The sequence below is a fragment of the Lagopus muta genome, chromosome 17 (assembly GCF_023343835.1).
Source record: "Lagopus muta isolate bLagMut1 chromosome 17, bLagMut1 primary, whole genome shotgun sequence".
NCBI lineage: Eukaryota > Metazoa > Chordata > Aves > Galliformes > Phasianidae > Lagopus > Lagopus muta.
In genome coordinates this window covers 10,964,574-10,986,768 of record NC_064449.1, presented here as the reverse complement: position 1 = coordinate 10,986,768, position 22,195 = coordinate 10,964,574, and the positions used below count along the sequence as shown (strand labels likewise).

The 22,195-nt window shown below is 45.2% G+C and overlaps 1 protein-coding gene across 21 annotated transcripts in view; it reads right to left on the bottom strand.

Annotated features, from left to right (window-relative positions):
• The window catches only part of FBRSL1 (fibrosin like 1), a 417,331-nt gene that overhangs the window by 127,895 nt on the left and 267,241 nt on the right, over nt 1-22,195 (bottom strand). For all 21 annotated transcript variants that reach the window (XM_048964519.1, XM_048964530.1, XM_048964514.1 and 18 more), the window contains one exon: nt 20,718-20,747. In XM_048964519.1, the coding sequence (XP_048820476.1) occupies nt 20,718-20,747 (30 nt within the window). The remainder of the gene's footprint in view (nt 1-20,717; nt 20,748-22,195) is intronic.

Here is a 22,195-nt window from a genome sequence, read left to right as displayed (position 1 = left end):
CAGAAGCCTACCAGTGCAAGCACGGGGACTCTGCCCCTCTGAAATCTCGGGAATGTGCAAACTGATACTTCCAGGAGCATTCAGCTTGGCTCCATTTGATGCAACTTTCATAGAGATAGCAAAAGGCATCTGTCTTACCCGAGGCTCAGCCCCTGCCAGATTTCACATCCTCGCTCCAAAGGATGGAGGTGGGCAGATTTCTCAGCGAATTACTTGCGAGAGCTCATAACATGACCAAAACCATTTATTCTCCCCCATCACGTTTTTTGAGGGAGCCAAATCTTTGAACTTTCAAAGGAGAGGAAATCAGCTGCAGGCAGACAGACCACATGGCAAAGTTCGGCTCTAGGACTGCTCTACGGCACTTCTTCTACGGCACTGCCCACTGTTTGCAGAGATTTGGAGCCTGCTTTAGGCATTTACTGCAATATGGATGTTGCATACAATGCTGGAGGACAGTTTTTAAAAGGAAATGGAAGTTCCTCAAAGTAAAAAAAATAACAAGACCGAGCTGAGACAAAAATCCAGGAAAATGAAGCAGAACGGCACAAATCCGAGCAGCAGCTGGAAGGGCAGCGCCTTCCCCCAGGCCAAAGCCCTACTCATGGACATAGTAGAAAATACTATTTCAGGAACTTGCCGCTGATCTATATAAATCTTTTTAAATGGAGACAATCAAGCTTATTATTAGATTCTATTCTTCGGTAAATGACAGGAATGTATTTCACAGCATAAGAAATTGCCCTGTTTTCCAGACAGGAGGAAGCACTGCCCATTGGAATGGATGGCACTGCAGGTGAGCTGCACCCAAATCTCACTTTGGTTACTATCTGCCACGAGCACCAGGGCAATACCACTCTCAGTCACTCCATCTGTGATGCAGAACTACCAGAACGTCCCTTCCATGGCAGAGTAATTTCACCAGAACTACAGTGAAAATCTATCTTTGCCAGAGTCTGTAAGAATTTTGCTGTCCATTTTAATGCACCAGGATATCACCTTTGGTATCATTTTTCTGTAATAAAACGGGGATGATCACACTTGCAGATCTGTTAGAGTGGGACAAGGACAAGTTAATGTGCATTCTGCATTCTGAATATGTAGCATAATAAGCGCATGAATTATTTATGTGCGTAAATTTAAAACTCTTTGATTGAAATGTAAGACTGGCTGATTAGAGAAAAAAAACTTCCTCCATCTCTGACACACAGACTGTGCCATAGGAGCCTCCTCCGACGGTTGAGCCGGAGGGCCGGGGGACAGGCTGGCTGCACACAGCCCTGCATGGTGCTGAGGGGAACACCAGCAGCCAGCCCAGGCTGCCACTGCGACGCCCTGAGGCATGGACTCGCATCTGCCTCGCTTGCCACTGCACCTCAGCCCAGGTTACAGCACTCACTGCAAAATCGAGCTCCTGGTAGAAGCGTTTATCTTGAAAACGGACATGTGCAAAGGGATCTGTAGGTATCTTCCCCACCAGTGCAATTCTTAGTAGAAGCCCATCAGCACTATCCTTCACTTAAGGTTATAACCACCTCAGTTAAACTGCAAACAGAGACCATTAACCAAGATGGTGCACTGTTATAAGGGAGTGCCAATGGCAGAGCTGCAATAATAAAAAATGGGCCTCGAGAAAGCTAAGTCATAGACCCAGCAATACTCCACATAGTGGAGGCCACACAGCCAAGCATCTTTTCCTCTTGCTCACTGCTTTTTGAGCAACGCAGGTGGCCTTTGTCAACAAGTACGCCAGATTGGGCTTCTAATCCATCCCAAATCCTTCTAAACATCCCCACAGCATACCCTGCACCATGCTGAGTGCTGGCTGGCTGTGCTGAGTGAAAGTGAAGCAGAAATACTTATTTTTGGAAAGCATTTCTTTTTAAATGATGTTTTCCACACTTTCCTCGGTGCCAGGTAAGGCAGGCTGGCCTCCCCCCAGGGCAGCCTTCCCTCCCAGACGCTGCTCAGCAGCCCATGTGCACACGGCCAGCGCTGCCGCATGAAGGCTCTCTCTGCTGGAAGAGGCATTAATTATAAGCAGGCAAGGCAAAACTCCTCCAGCACTGATGGCTGCTCTGCTGGATGCTTTTCCTTGTACAGAGCTTGTTTTCATTAACTTTCCAAATAAACGATAAAAGGCACAGGCATGGGCAACAGAAAGACACAACCATAATTGCTGAAGGGGCTGGCTGGCTTCCTACGTGCATACGAGGACGCACCGTTCAGATCTGTGCAAGTGCACACACAGATGCAAACATGCACGGGCTTTCCTGCCGAGCAGTGTAACTAACCCAGCCATCAGTATCAAACATTAGTCCACGGTGAGCCTCAACACTTGGCCACCGTCGTGTTAGCAGGATTTCAAGCTCGAACCAAAGGCACCCAAGGTAAGAAGTCCTGTACTGTGCCTACAGATGTGAACAAAAGGAGTCAAGGAGGCGATGAATCGACTGCGCTCTGCTCTTACTGAGACACAGTGCAGACACCACTCGGGATTTTAATAAGAAATATCGATGCCTAGCATATATCCATGACTATGCTGATTATAATTGTGCTTATTGATTGTACTGGTACCTTAAATACACAGAGGCCTTCAGGGCCTGTGCTACAGATCAGCCATCTCTCGTGGTGCTGCCCAGATGGGTCAGAGTCCCCTGCAAAGTTCCCACTTCAGAGTTCCACCTCTTGGGGTTCTGTGCTTTCCGGGAGTTTGCAGCTCTCACTGACAAATGTAATCTCCCAGATCTTGCTGATACAATTAAAAGAGCTTGAAAGGCACTCATCAGCAGAAACACTGGAAGGCAGATTAGAAAAACATATCCTGTTTGAAAGAATGATTTTTAAGAAAAATCACATTATTTTCCTGGAGCCTGACTCATGACTTTTCAAACACAAGGGGCTTGCCAAACCACTGGTATAAATCTGGAACTGCTCCACTGATGTCACTGAGCAGCACTGATGTAAAAATGGCATCGGAGAGAACAGAAACAGGCAGAGAGAAGTGGATGGTTGTGATCACTGACACAGCCTGTGCCTTAGGAGAGATCAAAGACCAGTTCTTGCAAAACATTCTGGATTGGTCTTTATTTGGCTGAATTAGGGTAAAACACAGCCCACATTTGCTCTCCGTAGCTCGATGGGCTAAAAAGTCTTCTGTACAAGGGTAACACCAATGGGTATCTAATTGGCTGCTCTTTGGAGAGGGACTCCTGCTGCTGTGCTTTGCTCCTTCCAAGCACAGCATGAGCCTTCCCAACTGCACAGCACTGGCGAGGATGCTGCAGCAGACAAACACACTCTTCTGCTCCCATCCCACCCTGCCCCCAGGCTTCACAAACAGGACCAGCAGGAAGGCCATGGAAGGTTCAGCATATGAACGCTTTGTCATGTTAAAAAGCAAGAAAAAGAGGAGGAAGAGAAGCAGATGGGCAGACAAGAGCACTGCAGATCAGGCCAACTGAGGGGGCAAAGGTGTGTCCTCAGCTGCCCCAGGGGGATGCTGCCCAGGGCTGCCCTTCATCGTGGGCCTGCAGGGAGGACAGCAGCACTAAGCACGGAGCCCTTGGAGCCAGTGATGCTCGGGCATGGGCTTTGTGTTCAGGAAATGCTGGATCCTGGCAGCAAGGGTATGGCATGAATGTTAAAACAGCAGGGTTATATGAACATGTCTATCTGTAAGGCCAGAAGAAAAGAAAAGCTAACGTCTCCAAGGCCCTTTTTGGAGAAGAATCATAAAAGCTACAGACTGCATTTCTCAGGTATTTTGTATTGTGATTAAATCTGTTTCTAGCCGTACACCTTTAAGAAAGATCAAAGATAGCCAGCGAGGAAGGAGGCACATGCTGACTTCCACTAATTGAAGCAAGCTGAAGCCTCCAGCACCTTCTGGGCTCTCCAAAGTTTCTACCTCAGCATTTCCCCTGCCCTCCCCTGCCCCAGCCCTTGCAAAGCGAATGTGGCCAGATGACTGACACCGCCGAGATGCCTTTTGTGGCTGCCTGGGTACAGCAGCAGGAATGAAAACATCCCAAATCTCAGTACAATCACTGACAAACTCACCACAGTTGTGTCACCATGAAATTTCTGTGCCTCATTTTTTCCGTTGTTAAGAAAGGACATCAAAGAACACTGGGGTTTAGGAGCCGTTAACAACACATGTCTATCAATACCAACATCAGCAAAACACTGCATGCAACTCATCCCAGTAACAAAACCTATCAAAGCAACGCTGTACTGGGAAAAACTAGTTTCTCAGCATAACTGTACATGCAGCAGAGGTTTTTGCCAATCTCCTCCTACCCCAGACAAACCTAATTAAGCAGCTCGAACCTGCAGCATACAGATAACCACGGCATCCCACGCGGGGCTTTGTAACAACCTGGCTGACTCAAGTGCGTGGATGCTGCATGCAGCTGAACCAGCACACTCAGGGACCTCTTTTCTTACCATTTACCGGCTCTGTCGTCAGTGCTGCCTTCTCATGCACCGTGCTGTGGCTGCACGCTCAGCGGAGGTCACGGCTCCCATCCACTCATACCCTGCGCTCCAGTATTTGCAAGGAAGAGAGATCCTTGTAAATGCCGCCAAGGGTCAAGCACGGTGCTGCCTTTGATGCTTAATAAAGTTTTAAAATCAAAAGCACTACGTAAATGTTGTTCTTATTATCAGGTAGGCGTGCTCTGGTTTTCTTCCAGGAGAGCTCAGCTGCTGAAAGTGGCTGGTATTGGAAGCAGGTCTTGGATGCTCAACATTTGGCTTTGCAGGCAGAAGACTGACATACGAGCTTGGCACGAAGCAATGAAAGAGGATGCAATCTGATTTGGCAAATTAGCCCCTGGGATGATGCAGTTGCCATATGTACCTAGGTGCCAAATTTCAAATGGAGCAGAGTGACCTGACCCTGACCTTTGGCTCAGAGCGCTAAATTCCCTCTCCGGGGAGCCTCTCTAGCCTGAAGCGTGTTTCAAAGCTGTGAAGAGAATAAACGTATTCACCTGGGGGATATTTACGGCAGAACATTTGTTTTCACTTACGCTGAAATCTAAGGAGAGTTTTGGTAGAGTCCCTGCATGTCATTCATTCCAACAACAGGTTTTTCAACTCCTCTGATGCAGGTGTTTGAGGCCTTGCAAATCTCGGCTGCCCACAAACATCTGATGAACTCTCTGTTCCAGCCAACAATCTGCCCAACCTGGGACTTTTTGAACAAAAGCAAACACCATCTTCTTTCACACAGCTTACCAGGACATTACGCTACGAGACAAGGAGGCTTCCACTTGCAAAATTTCTCCTCTTCTAATAAGCATACTTGAGAAGTTTACAAGCAGCACTGTAAACAATTTAACCTAGCCTTTCCAGAGGCTGTTTTGTTTTTTTAATCCTTGAATTGCAAACTAGTAGTTAGTTTGCTAACTAAAAACAATGGCTCAGTGGGTCGCCAGACAGCGAGTTAGGCAGGTCAGACAGAGGAATTAGCGTTAGCTGCAGGCAACAGCCAGAGCTTCCTGAGCTTCAGACTTGTATCTCTGACAATACTGCTCCCTACGCTGGAATAGTAAATAAACTTAAGGAAGTAAGGGTTCAAAGATGAGGCAGATTAGGTAAAATAGTTCTGTGACATAAAATAACACTGGATGGTTACAGCCCAGCTCAGCAATGGAATGCCATTCATGCCCCAGAGGCATTTGTTCACAGTTGTGCACATCCCTACACATGGATGTGCTTTCACTCCAGTTGAGTCCCCTTGATGTTTTCCCAAGTACCCTGGCTATCGAGACAAGCCCAGAGCTCTACTCAAGAGCACTACAAATACCTGCTCGCTTGCAAAGCGGCATCAGCCCACAGTAAAACCGCTTTCCTCTTTCCTAACCCACTCAGACGTCCGTGGTTTGAAAGCTTCCCTGCACACTTTCTCAGATTCAGGTTCTGCCCAGAAAAGATTGTGGAAGTGGTCAGAGGAGAGCTGAGAGCCGAGCAGCATGGCAGGCCGGGCGGCAGGCTTCGGGAAAGGCAGGGCTGCGGAGAACCCAGGCCTCCATTCAGCCGGCCTGCTGAAATATATCTTTATTTTAAGGAACTGAGTCACTTCTGAAATGTATCATTTGTTTAAATTACAGGAAATAATGGTTTACAGCCAGAGACGGGCTTGGCAAACCTCGGTAACAAAAAACAATGGCTTGTAAGAGCTGCAGGACCTGATCTCTGAAAGGCTGATATATCTCTGAGAGCAGCAGCAAAAGGGGAGGGAAGGCTTTGCTAAATGCTACTTCCATCCAAGTTTCACAAGGAGAACATCTGTTTGCACCCTAAAATATAAACGGCGTTTGATAAACACTTTCATTTTTCTCTCTTTAGTGCAGCTCTTTGGCTCACACAAAGCGTAACACTCCTTCTACCGTCTCGCCCATTTGGAGCGCCGCACAACCAGGCATGGGAAAAGGAATGCTCCAAGGTGCAACTCACCAAACAGCTCAGTGAGAAGAAAAGGCTGAACAAAGACGTTCACAACAGCAGTTGGCTGGGCAGTGAGCACGCGAAGGCAGAGCCTCGTGGTGTGCCCTGCAGGACAGCAGGATGCTGGGCCTGCCTTCCTGCAATGTGTGCAGGCTGGGGGAAAGACCTCTGCGTTCCGTGACTTTGAGAAGAATGAAGAGAACTCATCTCTCCACTGCCCTCAGTGAAACAAGGACATCTGTGCACCCAGGACGACAGGAAAGCTGCTCAGGGAGAAGCTTCTAGCAGGGAGCGGAGGCAGCTGCACATGACAGAGATAAATGCCATTTCAAGGAAAAAAATTGTGCTGAGATTGGACAAGATTTTCCATACTCATCTTGCCTTTGGAAAATAACCCTGAACTTTACACTTACAAAATCACACAAGACAAGCATCTTTTACCTTGTCTTGGCAACCTGAGAAGAACGCCAGGAATAAATCATAAGAACAAACAAAATACTCATAAAAAAGCTCTCACTGCCTGCCACAGACTGGAGCAGAGGATGCACTGAAACACTGATTCATGAACAATAACTCTGAACCTGCTATTGTAAATGTCATTTCCCAGCACCTCCCCATTCCTACCAGCAGGCTAAGCAGCAGTTAAGAAAGTGGGAGTGCTCTGCAAGCTTTCCCTGCCTGTAACAGACCCACATCCAGCTATTTATTAGATAATCCAATTACTGTGATGTGACCTTATTCCAAGCATTTCTGTCTACTCAGACTGCAGGGACAGCCTATCAGTCAGAGTGTTTTTCTTACAGTAATTCCTTGATGCAAACCCGTTCTTCTAGCAGTAGAGGTTATTACAGAACACAGCTACAACACAGAGCAGCACTCCTTTGCACCTCCCCACCTCTGATTGCTCCCTCCTGCAGGTACGGCCTTGGCTGGAGCTCCTGGGGGCTTTAATACATCAAATAACACGACAGTGATTTCCAGCATCACCCAGCAGAGCTTTCTGTGGAAACCAGTGACAAACTTGTGATACCAACCACTAGAGCACCTAAACCACAGCCTCTTTTACAACAGGGGTTCAGAAATCTCATTTGCAAAAATACCCACAAAAGAAACTTTTAAGAACTTGGATTCTTAGGCAACGTGTGAGGCAAACCCCAGTGTAAGCTTCCTCTGAAACAGGCTCTGTCAAAGCATGTGGGGCTTCTGCTTAGAAATATGCTGAGGCAGGACCTTGGCCTCTATCCATTGACCTCTGATGACAGAGATTAGATAACAAGAGAATGGAAGTGCTTTCAGCACTGTTGTTGTGTGCTGAGAGACATAATAAAGAGCACGTATCATGGCAGTACCCGGCATATAAAATTCCCTGGAGAGATGACCCAGTGAGAGACCAGTCTCTGGTGTGCCCTGTGTGCTGCACTGATTTTCCTGACTCACCTGGAGTAAAGAACACTCTCTAGCTCTCTCCTACTCTGAAGCACGCCACAGCCTCTGCAGACTTGTGATGAAAGTTGTAGTTCCTGATTCTCAAGGATCAATTCTATCACCCCTTGCTCCTCTTCAAGGCTTTTCACACCACGATTCAACATTAAATGACTGATAAAATGAGATCCAAAAGCTAGGAGAGGAAGGCGTGCAGGTCTAGGAGCAGGCACGTCTACAGCCATGTGAGATCTACAAATCAAACCAAAACCAGAAAGGGAGTTTCCAAATGCAAAGGGCCATTGCTGTATAGAGTTTCATCAGGCAAGAGTTCACAGGCTCATTGAAACTACTGACTCTTCCCATTTCTTTGGCACTGTTGTGTGACAGCTCAAAAACTGCTGTTGATTCAAATTGTTCAGGGACCCTCTGTCAGTGTGTGCTGCCCAAAGCACTTTGGGCCCTCCTGCAACCATGCCAGTAATTGAGTAATCCCTGCTGCCTACTGCCCCAGTGAAGTCTGCAAACAGGGAAACTGCACTGTATTGGTAAGAAAGATGTATCCGAGGAGAATTTTGTTTCAGATAGGCACAATTCCCTGGGCTAAGCATAAAGCTGTGCTAAATATAAGAGGCTTGCTTCATCAGCTACAGCTTCTGGTCAGCCACAGGTAGAGGAAGCAACACAGTGCTCATAGAACACAGCTTTTGTCCAGCTTCTGACCAAGTCAGGCCAGTTTCACACTCCTTCCTTCTCTCTGAACACAAGTAAGATTACACAGATAAGCTCGGGATTATCTCTAGTTGCATAACTTTACACCTCTCACCTCGCTGCATCCCTGCGTCTCACTTCCAACCTTTGCCCAGGTCAAAGATGCACATACACTGTGCCTATGAGGCAGCCCATCCCAGGCAGATTCTCCAGCAGCAACAAGGATTGCCTCCCACCTCCATGCCCGGCACTGCTGCAGGGCTGAGTGCTGATCCAGGTGTCGCTGAGCCCAGAGCTCCCTTCCCCTGCACACCCCCTTCACCAGGGATAGCTGCCACGAGGAAAGGTTCTCTCCTGAGCCCTGGGAACATCACAGCCACCTCTGTGGGGCAGCTGATCTGCACAAGAATCCCAGTAATGGACGCATGTTGGTGGTTTCAGTGCTACTCCCCCAGAAGTGTATGAAAGGCCACCGGGCAAGGATTACCTCGGACAATTTAATTACGTGTGAAAACAGCTGTGAAGCTTTATGGGGTTTCAGGGTTGTTGCTCTTTGGATAGGAGGGGAAAGAGGAGATGGAATTAGACACGTAGGAGCCGGCAGGGGATGACCTGTGATGGCAGAAGAGCACTCTGTTGTACAACCAAGTAAAAGCTTAGAGACTGGAGCATACAAAGACCTTTTATCTCAAAGGGTTTGCTTTTCATGACTTGTCACCTGGAACCAGGTTGGTGTGACCCGCAGCATCTCTTGAGCTGCCAATGCTAGGAGGGACGAGCGTTTCTTTCTGCACCCGCTCTGTTTATCAAGCAAAGAGGCTGTTTTATCACTATTTACCTGTACCTACATTTTAAGAAATCACATCGGCCGAAGGAGAAGCAGGGTGTATACTTGCTGATATGACCTGAAATCTTGGACACGAGTAAATTAAAGAGTTTTATTACTGCCTCCTGAGAGCCAGAACTTCACCCCTGAGAATACAGTGGCTGGAGAACAGCAGGTAGCAAAGTCCAAGGAAAAACTCCACATTATCATTTACATCACCTTGTCTGAGGTATTTTGCCCTTCTCAATTCCGTGAAAAGGTCTGCTTGCCTTAAAAACCATCTTCAGAGGAAAACAAAACAGCGCAGAGAATGCTTCTCTCAGTGTTAGCTTTCATAAGGCACAAGGAGAGCTGATGAATGCAGTCTGGGAGCTGGTGATTTAAGGACTCCACCAAACACGTCTCACACAGGAATTACAATGCATGTGGTATTTGCTTGTTTTTGTTTTTATTTCCATTTTATTTCTGGATTCTGCTTTGCTCTGTAAGTTATTTTTCTTGCATGTCAAGCAATATCCAATTATTCGTGCAGTGCCTTTTTTGTTTTGTTTCACATTGACATCTTGCCCAGGCTTAAGACCACAAGATGCTTACTAGAGCAGTCCTTTAGCTTCAACAAAGTCCTCTGTGTTGCTGGCTCTTAAAAACTAGTACACAGAGCCCCTAACACACAAAAAAGAGACGCAGTTGGTGACATCAGCCACTGTTTCCCCTCCATATGTGTGTCCACGTTTTCTCTATCTATGCACAATGGTGTTTTTAACCTGAAAACAATGCATTCAAGGAAAAAATATGGTTTTGTGTGATAGGATTTCCAACGGAGCCTGAAGGACTTTGGTATCCCAAGACTATAAAGGAAGCCCAGAGAACACAATGCTTAACATCTTCAGTCTCCTTTGAATTCCCAGCCTTATTGAACCAAGAATAAAGAAAGCCTGGGCTGTAAGCAGGAATTCACTAATTAAAGAGAAATGGGGCTTATTTGTCTTGGTTTCTGAAGTCACAGCTCTCCACTTCTGAAAACACAAGTTTCTCACCAGCTCTTTTCTGCCCTAGGGCTGTGACCTAAGCAGCCTAAATGATACACAGATTTTGGTCGAAATCTGCTCCTTATTTACTGGACTTCAAATGTGCAAGCAATTACCAAATGGCTCTCGTTTATTGAATAGAAGTATTTAGGCATTATGTTTACAAAGGCCTAGAAACATTAAAATCGAGTGAAAAACAATTATTTTTACAGAATACATCTGCAAGCAATATGAAGTCATTTTGTTTTTGTAAATTTCTCCGTAATAGACTTATTGTTGATGTGGAAAATGTTCACATCGCAGCAGTGAATTATTTTGAAATGCCAAACTTAATAACGGAGAAATTATTGCGAATAATATCGCAACCCTTAAGGAAAAAAAAAGAAAAAGAAAAAAGCAGCCAAAATACCAGTGGTTTCCTGACTAGTCAATCCTCTTCAGATTGGCAGACCTCTTCAGACTAATCAGGAAGAGTTAGACAAATAGTTACTTTATTACGGAGGCTGTCAAATAAATCAGGATCTGGCGAGCAACTGTTTGGGAGCCCTGCAGCCTGGCTGGCTTTTCTTCCTGCGAAAGCACGGCAGTCGCAGCAGAGCCATGGATGTGTGCATCTGTCTGCAGAGCAACGTGCCGGCTTCAAGCCTCTGTGTGCAACTGAGTCCACGTCTTCTGGCTTTGTTGTGGACCACGGCTTAGAGAAAAGAAATCTTTCCCTATCAATTAATTCAAGTCACCGCTGTTATTTTTAAGGGAGAGCCCTGAAGATCAGCGCACATAGAGTATGAGAAAATAATGTTTTATACAACATCATCCGAAGAATGAGGTCACACATTTGAAGTGTGTTACCTGCTTCTTGCCACAGAGTTACTTTGCCTATAAACGTTTGCTCTTCACCGAGGCAAGAGGAATGGGAGTTCTGCCTACCATACAAGTCTGAGGCATGGCCACAGCCCAAGCGCACAGAACAGCGAAACCCAGAGAGCAGCCCCAAGAAATGGCTGTGCCGCTGTGCGGGAGCTGCTGCAGTGCTATCCTTAAAATGAATTAACCTTTAATACAGATCTGCTTTAGTTCTAATTGACTTTACAGCACAACTAAAAATAACGGCTCCTATAGCCACAGGCTCACTCCTCCCCTCCGTGCTCGTGCTGCTGGGGTGCAGGATGCCTGCCTCCCACCTGTGCTGCACGGATGAGCACGTGCGGATGCCCTGCTCTGGGAAGGGCAGCTGCTCTCTTCCTCCCTACTCCTTCCTCCTCAGCCTCCTGCCCGTTTCCTTCCTGATTTTCCTATACGTTGCATTTATTTCGTTTTTTAAGTGGAAATGAGTTTTTACTCATCTGTTTAAGGCAATTCGTCCTCCCATCTGGTTTGTTCTGTACATCATCATCACCTGCTGTCCTGCCGAGAGCCAATTTCTGAATGTTTAAGCTGTTGATGGCTGTTGGCGATGATGTATGAAGCAAATACAACGCCAGAGTTGCAAAGACTTCAAAAGGCTGAGGGTGATTCTGTGATTCTGTGAAGGCTGAAGATAACCAAGAACACTGTTTTGACTAAACACAGACATATGCACCAAGAAGATGTCGCTTCTTCCAGCCTTGCTCTCCCTCTTCAGAACCACCTTTTAATTTGTTGCAGTTGCACGAAAGATCTCGGTGTGCAAGGAGTTCAAAGAAAACAGCCGTCCTCAAAACATCTTGATAACACCACCACCTTAAAAGACATTTTTCTGATGAAGCTATGAAAACAAGCTCTAATGCCTCAGAAAGAATATGACTTTCAACTTAATATGTAAAGACTTACGACTTTACGTGTGACCCAGAACATATTCCAGTCCCGCTAATTATTTTCTTCAGGAGCTGTCTATCTCCAGCAGGGCGTAGAGGGGAAAACCCAGGGGTTCGTGGGCACTCAGGTGCTGCACACATAATACAGTGACAAATACACAGCAGTCACTTCTGCCACTGTTGTGGCAATTAATAAAAAGAAGAGACGCCTTAACATCTTTGCTGGCTATCACATATCACCCTGTGCTTTTATCCACTCACAATACCTTCAACCAACTTCATATATGAATGGGATCCCTTTCAATTTCAGACTAATGCTCTATCATATTTATAATATTCAAGATAGCTACACATGCTTGATTACCTTTAAAACACTTATCATTATTCCATTTAAAAATAAATGAATCCCATTTAAAAGTGACTTGTCCCCATCTTCCAGTATTTATGGACAAGGACATACGGGGCCAATTTCTCTCATTACTAACCAGCACGTCTAAGGCTCACATCATTTAAATTATTCATTGACAGCAATTGGGCTACTCAGGCAAACTCCCACTTGCACAACGAGTCCCAGTGATAGGACCAGCTGAGTGGATGAAGATGAGTGAACAGATTTTGGGATGCCCTGAGCATTCACAGATAATGCTGACTTCAATTAGGGTGAGGAGCACTTCAGATAATCAGGTGCCGCTTTTGCTAACAAATATCACTTCACTGGCACTTACAACAAAGTTATTCTGAATGATGTTTCCTCAAAGATCCTCATGACTACAGTTCTGAGTGGTGATCTCCAGCAGCTGAAGGAAATCTGAGGCACTGCGCAGTGATTACAACAAAGCCCAAGCCTGCTGCAAGACATTTCTAGAGCACTGAATGATGTGGGACTTTCCATTTTGGCGTGGGTTCTGTGTGAAGCAGGCAAGGCACGAGGCGGGCATCTCTGCAGAAAGTCTGTGCTACGAAAGCTTTCATGAAGAACAAAGCTGACTCTAAGCAAAGTGAGAAAAGCATCCCCAAGTCGGTAGCAGAAACTGCCCACCTCTGGTATGAATACCACTGTTCCAGCAACACGGAAATCTGAGGCAGGAGGTGGATAAATCAAGTGCACCGCTGAGCTGGGACGTTAATAGTCCAAATGACAAAGGCAGTAAACATTTAACTCTCTGCTATAAAGAGACTTTCCAGCCTATGGCACACTGCTCTGCTCTGACCAGCTCAGGAGCAGCAGACCTTGAGCTACCATTGGTGCATTCTCAGTAAGTGGAGTCAGAGGGAGAGAATGGGAATCATCTTTCATGGGAAAAATGCTTATGGTTGTTCTTTGCAACATTTTATTTTTAATTAAAAAGACACGTTTCTCATTCTCCTCAGAATGAGCCCAAGGAACATTTGTAATCATTTTCAGGTCACATTATACTGTACATACGGTGGCTGCTTTCACAGCTACGTGGCCAAATTACTGTTTTTCTGCACAACTAAATCATTATCAAGGTAGGAGCAGACAGGAGGTGCCACCAACACCCAAGGGTTACAGTACATCTTGGAAAACGCAGTCTGGCCCTTGGGAGAAGCAGCTTCCCAATTTCAGCCTCCCTTCCCTGCCCAACACGAGTCCCAGCAGCAACTAGACTTTGTCCCTGGAGGTGAACTTGATAGTAAAAAGCCTTGTCTTGTTTCTTTCCCCCCTAAGAAAGGCAAGAAGGTTAGTAAGTCTTTAAACTCTCCGTTCTTACGGCTGTTAATATTTCACATTGCCAGCAGGGAAAGGAATTAAAACTGCCAGTAGCTATCCAGATAGATTTTAAAATCCCCTTCCCTCCCCCTCCTCCCTGCCTCCCTCAGCTTCAGAGGATATTTTCCCCGCAAATTGGTTTTAAATTAAGGAAGGTGATGAAGGCAATGTGCCGTCTCAGCATTTTCCCAGGTGCACTTAATCTAATTTCATTACGGAGATCAGGACAGATGATCGCTACAGTCGAAACATTAAGTCTGTCCATTTTTGTATAAAAAATCATTAAGTCTGTCAAAGTGTCGGCGGGTGGGCTGTTTATTATTGGAGATGAAGGCGCGCTTTGCTTCCCCAATAAACTGTCAGGAGTAGTAAACCACAAATTAAGTCAGCTGCTGCCAAAGATTTAGGCAAAGATCTCCAACTAATTTTGACACAGGTGTGGGAAAGGCCAAGGAACCAGGGGCCGTAAGGCTCTGCAAACCAAGCATGCATATCTGACATATTTCAATTGGACCCATTGAAGGGAGGAGGACTGGACATCAGTGGGAACGGCCAAGCAGAACTGATGGTGCTTTTGACACTACAGATGCAGCACTGGTGGGAGGTGCACCATGGCAAGCACTGCTTTAACCTACCGGGACCATCGTTTTGTCTTCTGCAGATGAGAGCTCATAAAAGCTTCATTTAGCTGCTGCTCTGTTTTGAATGTATGCACAGCTTCAATGAAAACATAAAATCCTATTCCTCAGATAATCATACAGATATCATACAAAATTAGAGGAAAGCCGTCAGAATGCAGAAACTGTGGCATGCTATTTGAAAACCAAAAAAGAAATCAAGTCAAGCTTTCCGGCTGCATCTCCAGGCATCACAAATTTGAATGTGAACCATTTGCCAAGGAGAACATCTTCATGCTCATGAAAAATGCAGATGGGCAGAACTTGGTATTTGAGACTGTCAAGAAATGTTAAGAAGTGTAACAGCCTAACAGGGATTACAGGGTCTTTCCAGCACATACAGAGAAATTAATAATACCGAAGATGGAATCAGGAGTGATATTCTAGCTGGAGCTAGAACTCCCATGTTTGCAGTTGATTTGTGCTAGATACTGCTCTGAGAATCAAAATGTCTGGAAATCTCCTGTAGTGAAAACTAGTTTGGATCTTATTGCAAACTGGACCTAGAAACAGGAATTATTAGAAAGCTACAAAACCCAAAGCTGACTCTTTGGCCATCCTTACGTTTTATCCTTCATGCCAGCACAGAGCACCCTGTGCTGCATGCTGGGCTCTTCTGATCTATTTAACCTGCTGAAACAATTTTGGAATATGGTCACAAGAAGCTGTAAGCCAAATGAGGGACTGCAATTGCAGCAATTACAGTACACATCCTCCAAAATCTTCTCATCTTCTTGGCATCCTTACGGTTAATTAAATCATTAAATTACAATGTCAATTCCTGTCTGCTGCCTACTATGTCACGCTCATCACCAGAATAACTATCACCTTCCGGGGAGTTCCTACCATTGCACAGGTAGCCCTCTGCATTTGTGCCTGTGCTATAATGGGGTTTCTTGGTGTGGGCAGACAGCTGTATAAGACTGCTCTCTTCCCTGCTGCCTCAAGTTAGAAGTGTCTTCACAAGGTCCCTGGAAAGATAAGCAAACGCTCATGGATGGGGAAGTGGAACTGGGAGATGTCAAACAATAGAAAAAACAGAGGGCTTGGGAGCTGCCAAGTGCCAGCAACAGAACTGGTATTATCCTGTCTTGCCCAAGAGCTCTCCATAAGATCTAAGCCTTTTTATGTGAGCTAATGACGGACTTTTGTTAGCAAACTACAAGGCCCTTCCCATTGTTTGCTCTAAAAAAGAAAATTCTACATTTTCAAGAATGAGGATGGACACCACAGACTGAAATGACTCAGCTTGCTATATACAGACTAATGTTCTTAAAATCTGCCTTTTTTGTCTGGATAAAGCAAAGACATAAAATCTCAGTAGGAGGGGAGAACATTGGTTAATTTTTTCAATTGCATTCTTGCTTTACTTAAATTCTAGGAATACCAAGACCAAGGAGGGCCATTATTCATAAGGCTTTTTCCTAGAGCTGCAGGCACTCTTGTTGGGAGGACAATGTAAAGGGCCCCCTAACCTCTGGGGCTCAGTGGGAACCCTCCTATTTGCTCTCCCTTGGCCACCACCTACCTGCCACCGCTCTTCCCTCCCTGGGCTTCAGCACATCCTCCCTCTCTGCCCTACCTCTCTTACCACTGCTGCCGTTATGTGCATTAAGAACATCCATAACATGGTGTTACAGGGCTTTCATCTTCTTTCTGGGTAACTTCACACACATACATAGAGACAGTAACCACTTCTGTTAGAGCAACTACTACATCTTGTGTCTTGATCACATCCACTTCTTGTGCTGTCTGAACTATGCCTCCTTCCTGTGGGCTTGTAGACGCCCTTTCAAGGTCAACCCAGAACTGATAATTTCATCCCACAGAGTTTATTCTCCTCATTGCTTCCATCCTTATCACTTCCACCCCTCACTCAAGCCTGTAGTTCTCAGTATTCTCTCTGGCTCACACTGCTCTCTAAATCTTAACATCCAACCAATGCTTAAGTCCTGTGCATCCTTTTTCTTTACAACTAAGCTCTCGTTCAAGCTCTCACCATCCCACCTTCCTTTTATCATTTCATCCTTTCTTCTGGTATTGGCAGAAGTAACGGTGTCCTTGTGCCTATGGATAAAATTGCTGCAGAGATCCTTTTCCTAGTCTGATGCTTTGCTCCCTACACAACTTCCCACTTCCCAATTTGCAAGCTTTCACGTTTTGACCCCTTCACAGCTCACCTTTTTCCCAGCACTGACACTCAGTACTGATGCCGGCTCTCATCTCTCACTGGCCAGCACACAACAGTGTGGCAGGGCTGAATTCACATCACCCGGAGCCGGGTCTGATGCATTTACTGTGCTGCTGCAAGAAGTTGCATGAAAGCACTGTTTTAGAAACCTGACCTGAGTTTGTGTGACAAGCAGCAATTTCCCATCCAGCAGACACAAGTCCAAGGCTGAAAGGACATGAGCACTGAATTGCTCTGAAACACACCAGCTTTTTTTAATGCCGCCTTGAACACTGTTATTAAAAAATGGGAACTGCATTTTGGAGTAACGAGCAGAGATTACTCATTCCCTTGTTTTACACAAGTTGACTTTTGGCTTTCTGCAGAACACCACTTAACAGAGCCCATTACCAAGCTGCTAGCCACTTTTCATAGTGATGCTAGAGCAGGTAAGAGACAATAAGTGGAACTGTTGATGGTTTATATTACTCTATTATGTTAATGTTCACTAAAGTATGCCATAAGCTCTCTCATTACATGTGTATAAACCAATTCTCTGTGGTGTTATTCCTGTGCTAAATGCTATAACTACATAAATCTTGAATTAATGGAGACTTTATAGTTCCTGAAAATGAAGGGTAATTGCTGTCTGTTAATGCTGTTGTTGCTATTAAAGGAAGTATATATTTTCAGTAACAATGTTTATGGACCGTGAGCCTCACATCGCAGCTATTGCACAGTGCAGAGAGCGCAATACGACTATCAGACTTACTCCCTTTCTCTCTCTCCTCCCTCACAAAAAGCACAATATCATTTCCACAGCTCTGACAAACTACCCTGCAATTCTCCTAACAACTGCAAAGTCCAAAACTCTGTCCTTCAACGAACATACAGTCTGAAAAACAGGATTTGCATTTCCATCTCTGGGAACGCATGATTTGCTAAGTTTCTCGCTTGGTTAAATGGCTGGACAGCTCGGCTTATTGGTTTGGGTATTTCAAACAGTTCTTGGAGAAGAGTGTGGTGACAGAATGATAGGAGTGAGAAAGCATCATCCCACTTACTTCCTTCGAGACTTCAGCGGTGATGCAGAAGTGAAAGGCAATACTTGGTGAGACAGTTCTCAGAGAGGAGATGGGATGGACAAGTCCCCAGCGTCGAGGTCCCGTCCTCCCATTATGAAAAGCAGCAGCTCACAATCTGCTGCAGAACTGCACCTTGCACTGAAGTAATGACTCCTCCATTCCCATATACTGTACATATGACTGACTACGCTCAATTACTTTTCTCCCCTGGACTCCTTCACAACACCGCCAAAAGCAAAAAAACCACCACGAGTGTGCTTATATTTTTCGATGTAGTGATGGCAAAGCCTTAATTATGCTATAACATCTGCGTTTGGAAACTTAAGGAGCTCAACAGCCCATAGAGCTATGAAATAAATAAATAGTGAATAATTAGTAGCATGGTAGAGAGGGAGAGGTGTAGGAGGTGGAAAATTTCAGTTTTACATCTAGCTCTATCACTGACTCAGCCTGCACTGGGACGTGAGCATTCTGTCATCTTCCCTCACGAGGTACACACAGATGACAGTGATCTGCTCCCGATGACTAACAAGAAGTGTTATGCAAATCAAAGCACATTAGTAATTCCTGCCCTGCCCTTCATTAGTGCCAGCGTGTAGGTTTACCTAGAGGAAGCTGCTTCTTGCTGACCGAGCAGCAAAGCAGGATTGTTCTGCAGCACTGCAGAATGAAGCTGACCCCTCATGTAATTTGGGAAGCCTGATGCTGGTGAGAGTGCATCCAACACTCCATCTGCCTGCAGGAGACACACAGCAGTATCATTTTTGCCACCAAATGGAAAGGGGAAAAAACACTCCTCAGGGCAGTCCCTCAGGACAGTCACGCCAACATGTTTATAGCTCCCTGTTGTATCTAGCCAGGTTAAGTTTTAGACAAACACCGAATGGCTTTCCAGGAGAGTACAGTATGAGAAGGACTAATGCCGACAGCCAGGTTGTGCTCCCCAGCTGCAAGGCAATGTAGCATTTACATCATCCCCATGAAGTCTCTTCACTTCAGTCTTGTTGAGCTTACACACACGTGCACACATCTTTGCTGACAAGCAAAGGAACCCTACTTACTTCCAGAGACCTATTTAACAGAACGAGTGTCATGTCTCACGTCTCTGCAGGTCAGGCAAGGGATAGAAAGATGAACTCGCTCTGCTCTCCTTATGAAGAAAAGAAACGTTACTAAAAAGTTGGAGTCACCTTAAGGAGAAGGTAGTTTGGAAATACGGGAGCCCAGGAGGTCAAATTACTTTTATAGATATGTAAAGAAATGCCACATTAATGGTTAGAAATGCTGTAATAGCCTTTCGTTTGCTGTAAAGGACAGTGAGCGACCGGCCAAACGCACTGCAGCTTCCTCTGAAGGTAACCTCAGATCCCACATTCTGAAAGCTAATCAATGTTGTTCAGATTTCAATTTCTTCTCTACAAGGTGAAGTCAAACCTAATCTAACAAATGTCAGTCTCAGATGTAATGCTGCTAGCTGGGTCTACCAGTGTAATTTAGATAATCATTAATAGCATAGCTGTATAATAAAACTACATGTCACTTACAACTTCATCTGAGGTTTGACTGGCAGATCTTTAAACAGTTTTCTAAGTGATTGCTTTTACTTTCTTTGATTGGGCAGTGTAAGAAATGGTTTAACCCCACGGTACCTGAGCTTTTAGGGAATAATTTCTCACCCTCCCCATCCCAGCCGTCAGATCTGCTGCATAACTTTGGGAGAAGCAGAACTTGAGCGTTGGTTTCTGGGAGTGACTTTACACATTACAGACACAAAATAAGCACGGCGTCTTTCATTAAACATAAATGGCGTAAATGTTTCCTTTCCATCAAGGTTTCTTCTCAAGACACACATTTTGCCATATTCCAGGGATATTTTGGGTATCTGGTGGGATTTCTCAAAGAAGCTCAAGAAACTATAAAGCTTTCAAATATTGAGAAAAAAATAAAAAGACTTAACCAGAAGCTGCTTTTATCACAGTCTCTTGAATTCATGATAACCCCCAATGTATGGCTGCAGCCAAGTGTGCTGCCAAGGTGACAGGGCTGTCTGAAGTCAGCCTTTACTTCTGTAATGCTGATCCAGTACAAGCCTACGTGCCACAGCTTCTCAGAATGCAAGAGACTGGACAGCCAAAATATAATGACAGTCTGATGAAGATCTAACCTGAGATGCCAGGTTTGATCTGCCAGAACAGAAGTCAGCAAGGAATACCAAAGTCTTTCATACGTTTGATGCTTAAGAGCACGGTGCAACTGTGGCTATGTTGCCAGACTTCTCGGTTTTCCTTGCAAAGGTGAAAAAAGAAATCCCTACAGAAAACCACACCACTGCCACCTTTCAATGACCAGCCTCTGTATCAAAAGAAAAGGTCAGGAAAATCATTGCTCTGTGATAAATATGCATGCAACACGACACAGCGCTCCTTGGCAGACAGCGCACTGCCCTGGAGGTGGGTGCCACCGTCCCACCTTCTGGGCTGATTACAAAACTGACGTCTGCAAAGGGTACTGTAAATAAAATATGGGCTCCTGGCAGGTTATCAGAGGAGACTTCCTCTGAAACAGCACCAGCACTGTGATTTGGGTCTCACCGAATGCTCACACACTAATTGAGACACTATTCCGTTAACTTCTCTTCTGTAAACTAGTGAAAACCATGAAGTGTCTGATCCAGTGTTTGCTTCCCTCTATTATAAACAATTTTAAATCTGACATGAAGCCTGGAGGAAAAATATTGCTTGTAAATTCATTCTTATTTTGACTGTGAGGGAATTTCCAAGCTAGTAAAGCACATGAAAGAAGAAAATTCAGTCTTACCTTATCGTCAACATCACTCTCGCTGTCACACTGTGGGTTAGAGAGAGAAAAAGATAATGTGAAAAACCTTTATGTAGAGAGATTTTTTGCATCATCTGCTTAAATCTTTAGGATAGCTGTTTATGATGTTCTCAGTTCAATGAAACATACACTTTTGATGTCTGCAGTAATGCCTTTTAGATTGCCAGCATAAACCAAAGCCAATTTCTCTCTTTTTATACAAAAATATGGTGTACTCATACTTTAATGGGTGACAGAGAACTTTAAACAAAAAAGACAATCAGCTGTGCATTATAAAAACAACTGTACCATGAACCCCACAACAGAAAGCATGCCTTTGTATCAGCCCACACTGCACAATATTTCCTAATGGTCCTGCACTGCTCCACCTTGATAAGCACTTTGTCACCTAACAAGGAAACTGCAAAACCAGCAATCAATTTCTAATTTAATGAGTGGTACCGGGAGTAGTAATTACAAGACATCATAAATTCTGGTCCACTTTTTAGTTTGAATCAGATGACGATCCCAGGAGGAAATGTTTGCTCATAAAGAGTTTTAGAGCAAAATCTCTTTCAGCCTCTGAAAATGAAACGCACAGCACAGGCGGCTGTGCACAAAGGGAAGTGGAGCACTGAATGTTTCAGGACATGCACTGGGGAACACTGGGGAACATGAATGAACCCCTGGTTGTCTGTTATGCAAAGTGAGCAAAGCGTTCTGCAGCGTTGGTGCCCAATGTGCATTTCCTCCCGCAGGTCAGGCTGCATTTCTGCAGCCCCGGCACTCTGTAGCTGCACCGTTCAGCAGGGCAGAGCTGTGCCCAGCCACGCTGTGGGAATGGTCCACAGGAACACACGTGCTTCAGTGGCATTAGTGTAAAAGAGGGAACTGAACACTGTGTCATTTTGCCCGTTCTCACTCCTCCCATTGGCGCTGTCATGTCTTCTTATCCAGAAGTCACAAAGCAGAAAATTCAGCTGTGACATTCTCTGCTTTCCGCAGATTTCTGAGAGACTATTTAATCTGTTTTTCTTGTGCTTGGCACACGGAATGATTGACCCCAAACACTTGAGGAACATTTTACTCTTAAATTCTCTGAAACACAAAAGCACACGAAGGACAGTGACAGAGCAGAGGGGTCTCCCGCAGAGATTCTGCAGCGAGGACTGCTCAGCTTTCCAATTTACTCCTTATTTCCATTTACCTTCAGAGGAAACACTTGGTTTAAAGCAGCTGTTTTTCTACAGTCTTGACTAAGCAGAACTCTCTTCCTTTTGAAATGAAACTGTGCTTCACACCGCCCCTCCTGATCTACAGCACAGTTTCCAGAGAAATCCAACTGTTTAGAGCACCGCACACAGCTCTAACCTCATATGGAGCCATTCTGGAACAATAAGAGCCCAAAGCAGAGAGGGATGCAGTGACAGGATGGGAGGGTGCTGCTCTGTGGGGCTGCAGGCGGTGCTGGCCAAGTC